Source organism: Rhinatrema bivittatum, chromosome 3, assembly GCF_901001135.1.
Source record: "Rhinatrema bivittatum chromosome 3, aRhiBiv1.1, whole genome shotgun sequence".
Classification (NCBI taxonomy): domain Eukaryota; kingdom Metazoa; phylum Chordata; class Amphibia; order Gymnophiona; family Rhinatrematidae; genus Rhinatrema; species Rhinatrema bivittatum.
In genome coordinates, this window is record NC_042617.1 from 491,910,091 (window position 1) to 491,922,472 (window position 12,382).

The following is a 12,382-nucleotide window of genomic DNA, read 5'->3' on the forward strand; positions in this document are numbered from 1 at the left end:
ACATCTTGGTCCAGAGTGCCCTGACGGTCCAGGCATCAGTGACTGTGGACTGGAGTCAGTGCCTTCATCATCCGACGACCCAGGAATCGGAATTGGGTCCTTTGGAGGGTGCACCGGTTGTCTAGGCATCGATGGCACCGGCTGTGTCGGTAAGGCACCGATCAATGTATCCAGTCTGGAAAGTAGCGATGCAAACACCAATGGTTCTGGCGTTGGGGCTAGTATGGGAACCGGTGTCGGTGGATGTAGTTCTCGGAGGGCCTCAGTGACTGCCTGGCAGATAAATCCATCCAGTTCCTCCCGTATAGCTGATGAAGATAGAGCAGCTATAGGGGGTGGCAGATTAGGTGGAACTGGCTCCTCCACAGGTCCCTGTGGGGGCGCAGTACCCGGCACCGATATCGGTGGGGATCGCCTCGGATGTTCTGGTGTCGAGGGTATAGATGGCTCCTCTAACCTCATCCTCTTTGAGTGTGGCTCGATAGCCATTGAAACCGCTCCAGACTCAGAACTGACACCGGGCATGGATTCCCGTCGATGCCGGTGTTGATGTTTATCTCGGTGCTCAGTTTTTTTTCTCCAGCGCCGAGGTCGATTTGGTTGATAACTTTGATGGTGTCGGAGACGGGAGGTCACCACGGCCTTCGTATACCCGACGGGTCTTTATTATCACTTTTTTGGATACCCCTGCCGGTGAAGTGAGTCGATGTCGATGGAAGTAACTGTATTTTAAAGAGTTTCATTTTTTTCCAGGTGGGCCCGCCTACCTTTCGCTGTCATTTCGGCGCATTTAGGACAATAAGAAATATTGTGTCCCGCGCCAAGGCATAAGACGCACTCGTCATGGGGATCAGTTATCGACATAGTACGAGGGAAGTTTGGGCATTTTTTAAACCCTGTTGCCATGACGAAAAGTTGAAGCCTGACAGCCATCGACGGCCTGCGGGCACCAAGGGACGGTGAGAATGGTATTGACCGCAAGTAAGTATTTTACTCACTGAACCATAGAAAAATGAATTTAAACTGGAGACCCCTATGAGGGGATTTTTTTTTGAAGGATTATTGATATTTTTTCCATGAGGAAAATTATGTGAAAAATCACACAGGGCTCTTAAATGCGAGGCAAACTGCGGCGCGGAAAAAAAGAGACTGAAGGGAGACCCCTGTAGCTCGAGGGATAATGGCATGCTGGGCATGCTCAGTGTGCCAGTCAAAAGTTTCTAGAAACTTTGACAGAAAGTTTTCCGTGATTAGGGCTTAGTCACCAATATGTGAGGACTATCATCCTGCTTGTCCTGCGATAACTTCCTCTTTTAGCTGCTGCCAAGTCCCGCAACAGGGGTAAAATGGCCACTGCGTCCTTAGGAACTGGCTTCAACGTTATTTATGAAAGGCGAAGCAGTAGAAGCTGAATGCTTCTTTAAATGCGCTGATTTTGTAGAAGCCTTTTGTAGCTCTATAGAAGATAGTTTGGAGAAAGTGCCTAACCTTGACGAGCTTCCTGCCAGCTCCATTTCCTATCTCCAATATGAATAAAAGCAACAGCTGATTAAATTAAGCTGAAAAGGAAGGAGTGTTCCATGCAGACTAGCAAATAGAATGCAAACGCCAATAGAATGCAAACGCCTACAAAATGCCAGCTTACCTGCACACCATAAGTCGTGAAAGAAACTTTGTTTTTTTAAACCAAATGTGATCAAACGAATTGCCTTGTTAAAAATAATTGACAAAGACTTCCCAGTTACTAAATACTCAATCTACCTTTCAAAGAGGAAGGTAGAGAACTGAATCCGATGAGGTGGCTCACTACTCTGCAGGAGATAAGATCTGCAAGTACATGACCATTATAAATTTTTCAATAACTCTGCGATCAGCTGCACAAAGGCTGACTTATAGAATCATTTTTTTAATAACTTGAGGTGAGTCTTAACTAACCATCTTCACGGTGGCTGGAGGCAGAGAACACAATTTAGTGTTTCGAATGCGGCTACCTTGGCAAAGTGGGGCATCCCCAAAGTGCAGGACCCAGCCCCTGAGAATTGCCCTTGCCCATACATAATAGCTAATTCATGTTTCTTCTGTCGATGGAGAAAGACAAGTAAAGCAAGCATTAGTGACAGTGTTTTTAGATATAAAGCCAATAATATTTAATGTCATTTAAAAACAAAAACAAACAATTAGAAGACAACACAAGCACCCACTGGCATAGGAAAGTTCTGTGGTACCTGAACGGTGTAGAAAGTACTGTATTTGGCGTTTGGACAACTTGTCTCTGTGGAGTCACACCGGAGAAGTCACTCTCATGAAGGGGAGTATTAAGACCACCTTTCAAAGGAGTATCTACATTTGTGAGGGCCATCAAATTCTGGGCTTCCTGTTTAAATACAAAATATTAGTGCATTAAGCTGTATTTTAAGATCATGCTCAAAGTTGCTGGTTTCATTAAATAGCACAGGTTAGAGAAAAAAAATGCATGTAATATTACAAGTACAAACTTATGGCCCTTTTTCCTAAGCATTTTATTCCCATAGTTACAAAATGGGAGAAAACCTTTACTAAACAGGCCCCTTAGTTTGTGAGTCCTCTGGGGACAGGGAAATATCTACAGTACCTGAATGCAATCTGCTTTGAAATGTCTGAAAGGCAGAAGATAAACAATTATTTTTGCTTTTGTAAATTATTTTGCCCCCAAAGTCTCTACCACTCTTTAATCACCCCAAATCTTCCCTCCATACTTAGGACCAGTCTCATCCCCATTAGCACTTTCCTGCCTATCATGAACTGCCCCACTAGTTAGTCCTGAACTAGTTACCTAACACTGGGCCAGACGTACTAAAGGGATTTGTCACATTTTGTGTGTATGGGAAACATGCTTAGTACATCAAATCCATTGGAAGGAACTCACAGCTGAGGACTCTCAGAACTCTTCCACCCAGTCTCTGGATTTTCTTCCATCATTCCTTCCCTAAAATTTTCTTAATCAGACATTATAGCAATCTTCTTAATGAAAGGACATAATGCTGCCCTTGTCAGAATGTGCCCAAATATTCAAGGCAGATAGTAGGCATTACCACTACAATGGAACCTTTTGCTCTTACTCCCTGAAATGATGAATCTACTATATACAAAATAAAGACACAAAGATAAAATATGGGTGAATCAGGATGACTGTGAAACAGCTACTGCTCTGCATTTGAGCTGCTTCACAACTGAGCATTGTGGGGTTTTAACTTTTACTGGTTGGAATAATGGGGAAAAAGGAGGAGAAAGTGCAAACATATCATCCCAAAATCCCAAATCTGACCAACCCCAAAGACATTTTTATGATTAGCTTATCTGTGCGAAGCAGGTCTAGAGTGGTCCCACCGGCAGGCAAAATCTCCTTCAGCCTGAAAAAGCAAATTGCTTTATTGCTGGGAGTGTTTGGATCAGGCCCTCCTGAGATTTTTCTTAAAACTGATGTGCTAACTACAACCAGGACCTCTCCTTCACTGCGTGATCCAGCTATGGAGGTGCAGGGAGCTGCTGTGTGAATATGTTTCTGGCCTTTGGGGCCTGCTGTGTGAATATGTTTCTGGCCTTTGGGGCCTGCTGTGTGAATATGTTTCTGGCCTTTGGGGACCCCCCGGAGGCTTGCTCCAAGCCTCCTGAGATTGTTTCACTATGTCTTTAGGAGCTCTAAAGGAGGCAAGAGGAGTTGCAACTCTAGGAGCCCATGAAATAGAAGACATCAGTGGAAATGGGAGAGTTTTAAGAAAGAAATTAACTAATGGTTTGGAAACCCTTAAGATTACAACAGAGAAAGTATGGGAAGTGTGTATGTATCCATGATGTTTGAGTCTCTGGTGCATACTGAATCCAAGGTTTCTCAACAGGCAGCTATTCTGGATGATGCAACTATAAATTGCACCTTCTGAAGGTCAATTAATGTGAATAGTGCTAGTATCAAAGAATAAATGGGATTCCATCAAAGATTTAGAAAATACCATCAAGAGGAATAATTCACATTTCACTTACTCCCTTAAAGTTTCTAGGGTTTTAATTGTAGATTTGTTCAAGTGTTATTTAAAGGCAGGGTTACGGATCCCACCGGGGCAAGTCCTCCAACATCAAGACTGTACTATCTCCCTGCTCTCCAAACAAAGGAGGTAGTCGCAGATGAACCCATGGAGTCCGATTTGAATCTGATGCATGAACTGGACCAAGATCAAGAAATCATAGGGAAGACTACACTGATGTTGGGAATATATCTTAGAACTTGATAGAGACTGGACTTAAATTATTTTTTTGACATTGGGACCCTTTTTTCATAAGCCAAAAATCTCTCTCTCTCTCAATATTTTTAGCATCATGCAGTCTAAGTGCAAGACATTTTGGCATCATCAGTAAGAAATGGTACATCTGGGTACTAAATTCTATACTAAATATTCCTACTAGTGCTTAGCAAAATATCATGGGGGATAAAGGAAAATTGGTTCTTACCTGCTAATTTTCGCTCCAGCAGATGGAGACAGAGAAAGTTTCACTTCATAATCCCTGGTGCCACCTGCAGTTCCAGGAACTAACAAAACAGCAAGGAAGGCTGCTTAATAAAGCCGTGGAAGCAGAAATACGCAATAAGCAGCCTAATGTCCAAAATTTGAAAATTTATTATGTAGAATCAGAATATGCAATAGGCCCGACTCCAGCCGAGTTTCGCCCTCTTTCAATAGGGCTGCATCAGGGGAATTTGCATATGTAAATGTTAAATCTTCATCAAGGAGTTGTAAGTAAGACCTGTGAAAGGTACAGCATTCAGAAACTGACTCGGTGTACAGCGACACTTTCAGCGGGTTAAGTATTCAGGATCTCAGTAGTGCAAATCACTGCGATCTCTTCAGAAAACAGGCAGGACTCCAATTCAGGCTGCACAGCGCTGATGTGGCAGGCTGTGCAAAGAGTGCCTTCTGGGTTTCTTGGACGCCGGTGCCATTGCCACTGTGTATAGGCGCACAGGTAATGTGCTGCAATATGTGTGCAGTTATGCGTGTGAGCATAATGCGCGTGTGTAGTTTTAGGCGTGGCTGTGCATGTAGTTATGCGCTCGGTTGTGTGTGCGGCTGTGTGCGTGTCTACGTTGGAGGCGCACAAGTTGGGCACATCGACCGTCCGTCCTACCCCGTGCGTACCGCCGATTGAGAAGGGAAGACGGCGCCGACGACCCCCGCGCTTAAGATGGCACCTCCCGAGGGTGTCCACTTGTTCGGACCCCTGCACCGGACTGGGGCCTAGCCCAACCAAGGCTGCTCAACCTGATCAGTGCTCCTTTTTACCTCGCCGGATGAAATACAAAATCGGTACGGCACTCCGAGCTCCGGAGACCTTAATTTAAGGTTTTCAACTTACCTGGTCTCGGTGCTTACCAATCGCAAGCCATGACGGTCTCCAGCTGCGGGGGGGGGGGTGTTTACCTTCACCACCGCGCTCAGTTGTGCACCTGCTGCCTTTCAGCCGCTCTAGGGGCTAAGTCCACGCCGGGTCCCCGGCTACCGGACCAAGGCACTCCTCAGAGATCTTGAAATCACCTCAGGAATTCTCAACTGGGGAAGGGACCCTCAGGTATCGCTGTGGGAGAGCGGGGCTCGATCTTCTTCCAGGTAAATTTGGTCTTCTTTGCTGTAGTTCTTTAACACTGTGCTACGGTGTGGGATAGTGTCCGCATCTGCTAGGCGATGCAAAGATACTGAGGAGCTGAGGTCACTGCAGGGGTATATCTAGGGTGACGTCAGCTTTGAAATCTGACTCTGTCTCCCATCTGCTAGCAGAAGAGCACATAACCCACTGGTCCTGAATCCATCTGGCTACACTTAGGAAATTAGAACAATATACCTCAAAACCTAAAGTACCTTTTCTACACAGAAAATAGTTTCTATGTGTATTGTGCACCTTACCTGCAATATCCTGTCCTGTGCTGCTGGAGTTTTAGGAGTTCGAAGGGCAATGCTGCTGTTGGTCATACTATATTCAGACAAAAGCGTGCTGGATGCAGAATTGGTAATTCCCGATTCCTCAGCTGTTTGGCGTGCAATCTCACTTGCCTGGCCTATTTTCACAACTTCTTCAAGTTCTGTATCTGAAATCTTGAGAAAGAAAAGAACTATGGAAGTAACTATTATGGAGTTTCCTTATTATACAGTTATAGCTTTGCGGTTTTCTGTGCTGAAACCTAACAGACTTAAGTTTATTTCCTACTGTATTCCAGCTTCAATTGCTATTAACAAGCAGTTCTGTGTACTACTGCTGTCTTCAATCCAAGGACTTAAAAAAAATGAAAAAAGTTAGTGTGTGGCAAGAACACACTCTTAAGTAATTTCTTTTTTAAAGAATACATCATATTTTTCCTGGCTTTGTTTCTAGCTAAAAAACAGAAGTATTCAGCCAATCAATTTGCTTGTCTAGCTAGCACACGTTCAACACAATACTAATATATCTTATACATGCTCAGTAGAAACGCAACTGGACCATTCCACTGAGGAGCGAGAAGGAATTTCTGAGACATCTCTTTAAATGATTAAATAAATAACTACATAAATATATTAATTTAATTCTAAAACACCTATAAACAAAATTCACTGGCACCGAATAAGTTGCTACAAACACATTATATAAGGATTGCCACTACAGTCGCAAATGGCTGAATGCCAAAGTAAGTCAATAAGAAATATATACCATTTGTAATTGACAAGAGGGCCTCACTGCTTCCACTTCTAAAATACTGCACAGTTCACAGAAGGAAAAGCTTACTTTCAAACACTTTACATCTTAGTATTGTTAGTCACCAGTTTAAGTTGTTTATAGTTTGGATCCTTTGAGAGAGCTTGGTTTGCCTCAAATATATACACAACTAGCTATTGTTGCGACCGTTTGTCTTCGACGGCTTCACCCCGCCTACCTCTCACTACTTGCGGCTCCTCCTGCTCACCTCGGACTACTAGATGCCGTGGCGTCTGTTTGCCGTCCTCTCCGGCATCCCCGGACCGGCTTTGGTGCTGCCTCCCACCATGCTCCTTCAAGGTACCTTAGGACGCGCACGCACGCTGCCCTCATCTTTATTTCCACATTGGCGTGAACCTTAGGGGCGTCCCCCTAATACAGTGGTTCTCAACCCTGTCCTGGGGACCCCCCCAGCCAGTCGGGTTTTCAGGATATCCACAATGAATATGCATGAGCGAAAATTTGCATGTTGTGGAGGCAGTGTATGCAAATTTTCTCTCATGCATATTCATTGTGGATATCCCGAAAACCCGACTGGCTGGGGGGGTCCCCAGGATAGGGTTGAGAACCACTGCCCTAATATGACGTCACACTGCCCAGAATTTTAAGCCTACAGTATTTGCTAGCTCATCGAGTTAGCAACAGTAACTCTACGGATGGGATTTGCTCTCCGTACCGAAGCTGCTCTGCCACTCCAGCGCTATCTGAAAGTCTTACACTCTTCGGGGGTTGCTAACAGGGTACCTGCTCCTCAGGGGCCCTCTTCTGCTTCTTTCAGGTGCTATCAGGAAACCAGTACTCGCTCCTCGAGGGCCCATGTTCCCTGAGTCGCTGCCTGCATCTTCAAACCTTTCTACTTGGAAGACTTCACTAACAGTTTCCATCTGTGAGTACAACTACCATCTATTCCACAGTACTGCCTCACTGGAACCAGGTACTCGCTCCTCGAGGGCCTGCCCTCTGTTCCGGTGCCAGACCTCTCGTCTAGTGGAATCTCTGTTACTGCTACTTGAGTACAATACAACTGAGTCTCTCTGCTCTAAAGGATCAGGTACTCGCTCCTCAAGGGCCTGCTCTCCCTGTCTTGGAGCTTCACCTAATTCTACCTGGACTCTGAATGCTTCTTATTGTGTACTCATAACTCTCAGTTTCTTTACACTACAGCACTGCCTAGCAGAGGACTCGCTGTTCCACGTTCTGTGGGAGACCTGCCCAGCCGGGCTCAACATCCACTACTCACTACTGCCACCTCGGTTGGCTTCCAAAACTGTTTAATAAAAGATTCAAATCTGTGTTTGTGTGTCCAGAGTCTAGCCTGACACTGTGGTCCCTCACGGGACTGCCCCCGTGGGCGTGGTCAGCTGCCACAGTGTCCAAGGATCTACCCAAACATCAATAACCATAACAGCTATGCAACTGAGCTGCAAGCTTGAAGTCTCTCTTCCTGAGTTTTTACTAGATATGGATTTTGCTTTTTTGCTGGCACTCACCTGAGGAGATGGAAGCACTAACTTGCTTCTCTTTTTCGTGAACTCCGATACTCCAGTAGTCTGGAGAATGGCTGATGGCAAATCAGATTCTTTTTTCCTTTTTATATTTTGCTTGTCTTTTTTGCGTTCCTTTCCTTCTTTTTCACTGGCAAAAAACAATTTTTATGAGTTTACAGTTAAACTTGTTTTAACAAATTCAACAAATTAAATAATGAAAAATAGAAAAAAAAATGAAAAATATTTATCAAGAGGTGCTGACAAAAGCCAAACATTAAGAACAAACTCAGTGCTAACTGAAAAAGAACAAAAGTTAAGGTATTTACTAATGTGAAAATTAGTTCTTATCTGGGAGAGGTAAGATGGCTGCTTGACTCTGAGCTCAGGCACAACCCATCATTGCTGTAATCCCTGTCCATCTCTAGCTATTCTGGCAATTTTTGGGACCCGATTGATGCAATTTTCTCCTTACTATGGCAGCAAAGAAAAAAGGACCGACCTTCAGACAATTTTCGTATGTTAAAGCGACAGCAGAGCCGCAGGAGGCCTAGATGAAGCCACAGGATCAAGTTCCCTGGAAGGGGAGAATATCTCTGACCCAGCTGACCTGGAGGGACAACATTCAGACTTCCCAATCAGGAACAAACTTCATCAACGGTTTTGTGATTTAAGGAAAGATATGCCCAACTCTAAACATGATCTTATGACTGTGATGCTGGATCTGAAGGAGGAAATGGCGGATATTGGCTGCCGAGTAGACGAATGTGACGTACATTACGGAGGCACATGCAGATCAATTGAAAAACCTGCAAAACAATTATGAACATTTAACTATTGACTCTGCTAACCTTCATGCCAAATTGGAAGACCTCAAAAATAGAAACCACTGCTGTAATCTGCGATTTAGAGGGGTACCAGAGACGAAAGAATACAAAGTCTGTTGCGACGTAGTGAAAAGATTAAGTGCTTTCTTCCTTAGCCAAAGCAACGGATTCGGAATTTCCTACCTGTATAACATTGGTTGAAGTTGAGCGGACTCACCGGTCTCTACGTCTCAAAGTGGGGAACAGGCCACATGATATTGCGGCCTGTTTCCTTCGGTTCCCCGTTAAAGAACAAATTCTAGCTATTGCTAGGAAACAACAATCATGGCTATGGGAATCGCACTCAATTGCTGTTTTTGCTGATATCTCTCCCCGATCACCATTAAGAAAAGGATGGACTTCAGGGAATAACATCTGTATTGAGCAAGGAGAGCCACTGTTATCGGTGGCTTTTTTCCATGGGCCTGGCCATAATGATCCATGGAACCACGTCTAAAGTCAAAACTGCAGTGGAAGTGGAGGCCATTTTGACCACAGCGGGTGCTGTGGTCAAATCGTCATCTGAGCAGAAAACGTCAGCCACCCCCTCCTACAGGTGAAACTCCACGATGGCAAAGAGTGGAGAAAGGGAGACGCAGACTGAGGAAAAACTCGGAAGATTCCCTATTTTCCTAGGACAGTGGGAAAGGCTGAGGAAGGACTGTCATACTAATACTAACCCCTTGCTTTCTTGTAGCAGGTTTCACTAGTGACAGTCTCTGGTGAAATGTGAGGCAGAGATTGACTAAGCCAACTTTTAAGTTAGCTATGTTATTTTATTGCATGAGGATGTTTCTGAGGTGTTACCATTTGAGCTAGGTTATATCTTTTTCTATAATTTTTTTCGAGGTGTTTTTCATGTGCTCCTCTATTTGTTTTCTGGGTGCACCGTTTGTAGCGATTGGGAGGGGGGTGCATGGGACATGGGTTACTATGGTTAACCAGTATATGCTTGGGTTAAGTCTGGGGCTTGGGTATTGGTGTCTGTGGGCCGTGGTGAGTTTTTCTGGCAGTTTCCCTTTGAAGTGAATGAGGCTTCAGCAATGGGCATTTTTTAGTAGGTTCTTTGGCATCTTTTTTTTTATTATTGCTCTTTTTGTAGATGGCAGACTTTAGAATTGTATCCTTAAATGTAAAAGGGCTTAATTCTCCCCGTAAGCATCAGCTTCTCAAATCAGACTTAGACAGGGAGGCTGCAATCATATAATTACAAGAGACCCACTTAAAAAAAGCACTACAAAAATTTGTTACACTGGCATGTCTTTCCTACCCAATTTTTCGCCGCTGCCCCCTCAAGGCAACCTGCTTTTCAGTTAGGGATAATTTGGAAATTATTAGCTTCGGTGATTTTTTACATATAGGCACATGGACTACGTTTGCTTTTATTGGAATTTCTCTGTTGGGATGCCCTAATTCTTCTGTTTCATTAATATCCTTCAAGGATACATTTCTCTGAACCATGCACTGCTGAATGACTGTTGGCTTTCCCCCTTGTTCTAGTTTAAAAGCTGCTCTCTCTCCTTTTCGAAAGTTAGTGCCAGCAGCTTGGTTCCACTCTTGTTAAGGTGGAGCCCATCCTTTTGGAAGTCTCCCCCTTCCCCAAAAGTTTCCCCAGTTCCTTACAAAACTGACTGGTTAAACACAAAAATAAGACTCCACGCACCACAACGAAACCTCCGCTCAACCAACAAACGCCTCTTGAAAATTCCACCTGTACAACCGAAACAACTAACCTCAACCCACGATAGAGCCATAACTCTCGGAAGCCCCAAACTCTGGAACTCACTCCTAACAGAATTAAGAACACAACCGAACTTAAAAACCTTAAAGAAAGAACTAAAAACCTGGTTATTCACCAAAGCCTACCAAAACAACAAATGAAATCCCACCTCATCCTTATTATCCGGTAACCCAAACCTTTTCGATATAAACACTTGCAACCCTCTGAAAAATATATCACTGTTTACGCACACCCAGAATATGTACTACAGTGCCTTTACATGCGAACTAACTTATTATACTATCACGCTTATGGACAATAATACCGACAACACTGAGATGTACTCATAATTCTTAGATGTACTTACAATACCTATACGTGCTCACAAACATTGTATGTAATTTGTAACATCTATATGCACTAACTATTAGATAAACGAAATCTGTATTGCTCGACCAGTCGAACCATGTAAACCGTTGTGATAGCAAAACCGAATGACTGTATATAAAACTCTACAAATAATTAAATAAAAAATATAAGCGACTAAATGCTCAGTAGAATCTATATAGGTAGAAATCCCATGTGTGTTGGGTAAGAATATAGTGATAGGAGTATACTACCGTCCACCTGGACAAAATGGTCAGACAATGATGAAATGCTAAGAGAAATCAGGGAAACTAACCAATTTGGCAGTGCAATAATAATGGGAGATTTCAATTACCCCAATATTGACTGGGTAAATGTAACAGGACTTGCTAGAGACAAAGTTCCTGGATGTAATAAATGACTGCTTCATGGAGCAACTGGTTCAGGAACCAACAAGAGAGGGAGTTATTTTAGATTTAATTCTTAGTGGAACGCAGGATTTGGTGAGAGAGGTAACGGTGGTGGGGCCACTTGGCAACAGTGATCATAACATGATCAAATTTAAATTAATACCTGGAAGAGGGACAATAAGTAAATCTACAGCTCTAACACTAAACTTTCAAAAAGGAAACTTTGATAAAATGAGGAAAATAGTTAGAAAAAAACCTGAAAGGTGCAGCTGCAAAGGTTAAAAAAGTGTTCAACAGGTATGGACATTGTTTAAAAATACAATCCTAGAGGCACAGTCCATATGTATTCCACGCATTAAGAAAGGTGGAAGGAAGGCAAAACGATTACCGGCATGGCTAAAAGATGAGGTAAAAGAGGCTATTTTACCCAAAAAAAACATCCTTCAAAAATTGGAAGAAAGATCCATCTGAAGAAAATAGAATAAAACATAAGCATTGTTAAGTGTGAAACATTGATAAGACAGGCAGAGAGAGAATTTGAAATGAAGTTGGCCATAGAGGCAAAAACTCATAATAAAAACCTTTTTAAATATATCCGAAGCAAGAAACCTGTGAGGGAGTCGATTGGACCATTAGATGACCAAGAGGTTAAAGGGGCTCTTAGGGAAGATAAGGCCATTGCAGAAAGACTAAATTAATTCTTTGCTTCCATGTTTACTAATGAGGATGTTGGGGAGATACCAGTTCCGGAGATGGTTTTTAGGGGTGATGAGTCAAACGAAC

At 43.4% G+C, this 12,382-nt stretch overlaps 1 protein-coding gene across 1 annotated transcript in view; it reads right to left on the reverse strand.

Moving 5' to 3' along the window:
• The window catches only part of CDC5L (cell division cycle 5 like), a 250,734-nt gene that overhangs the window by 111,187 nt on the left and 127,165 nt on the right, over positions 1–12,382 (reverse strand). Inside the window, exons 7-9 of the mRNA XM_029596086.1 lie at positions 8,244–8,388; positions 5,931–6,119; positions 2,226–2,374 (exon numbers count right to left, since the gene is read on the reverse strand). Coding sequence (XP_029451946.1) covers positions 2,226–2,374; positions 5,931–6,119; positions 8,244–8,388 — 483 coding nt within the window. The remainder of the gene's footprint in view (positions 1–2,225; positions 2,375–5,930; positions 6,120–8,243; positions 8,389–12,382) is intronic.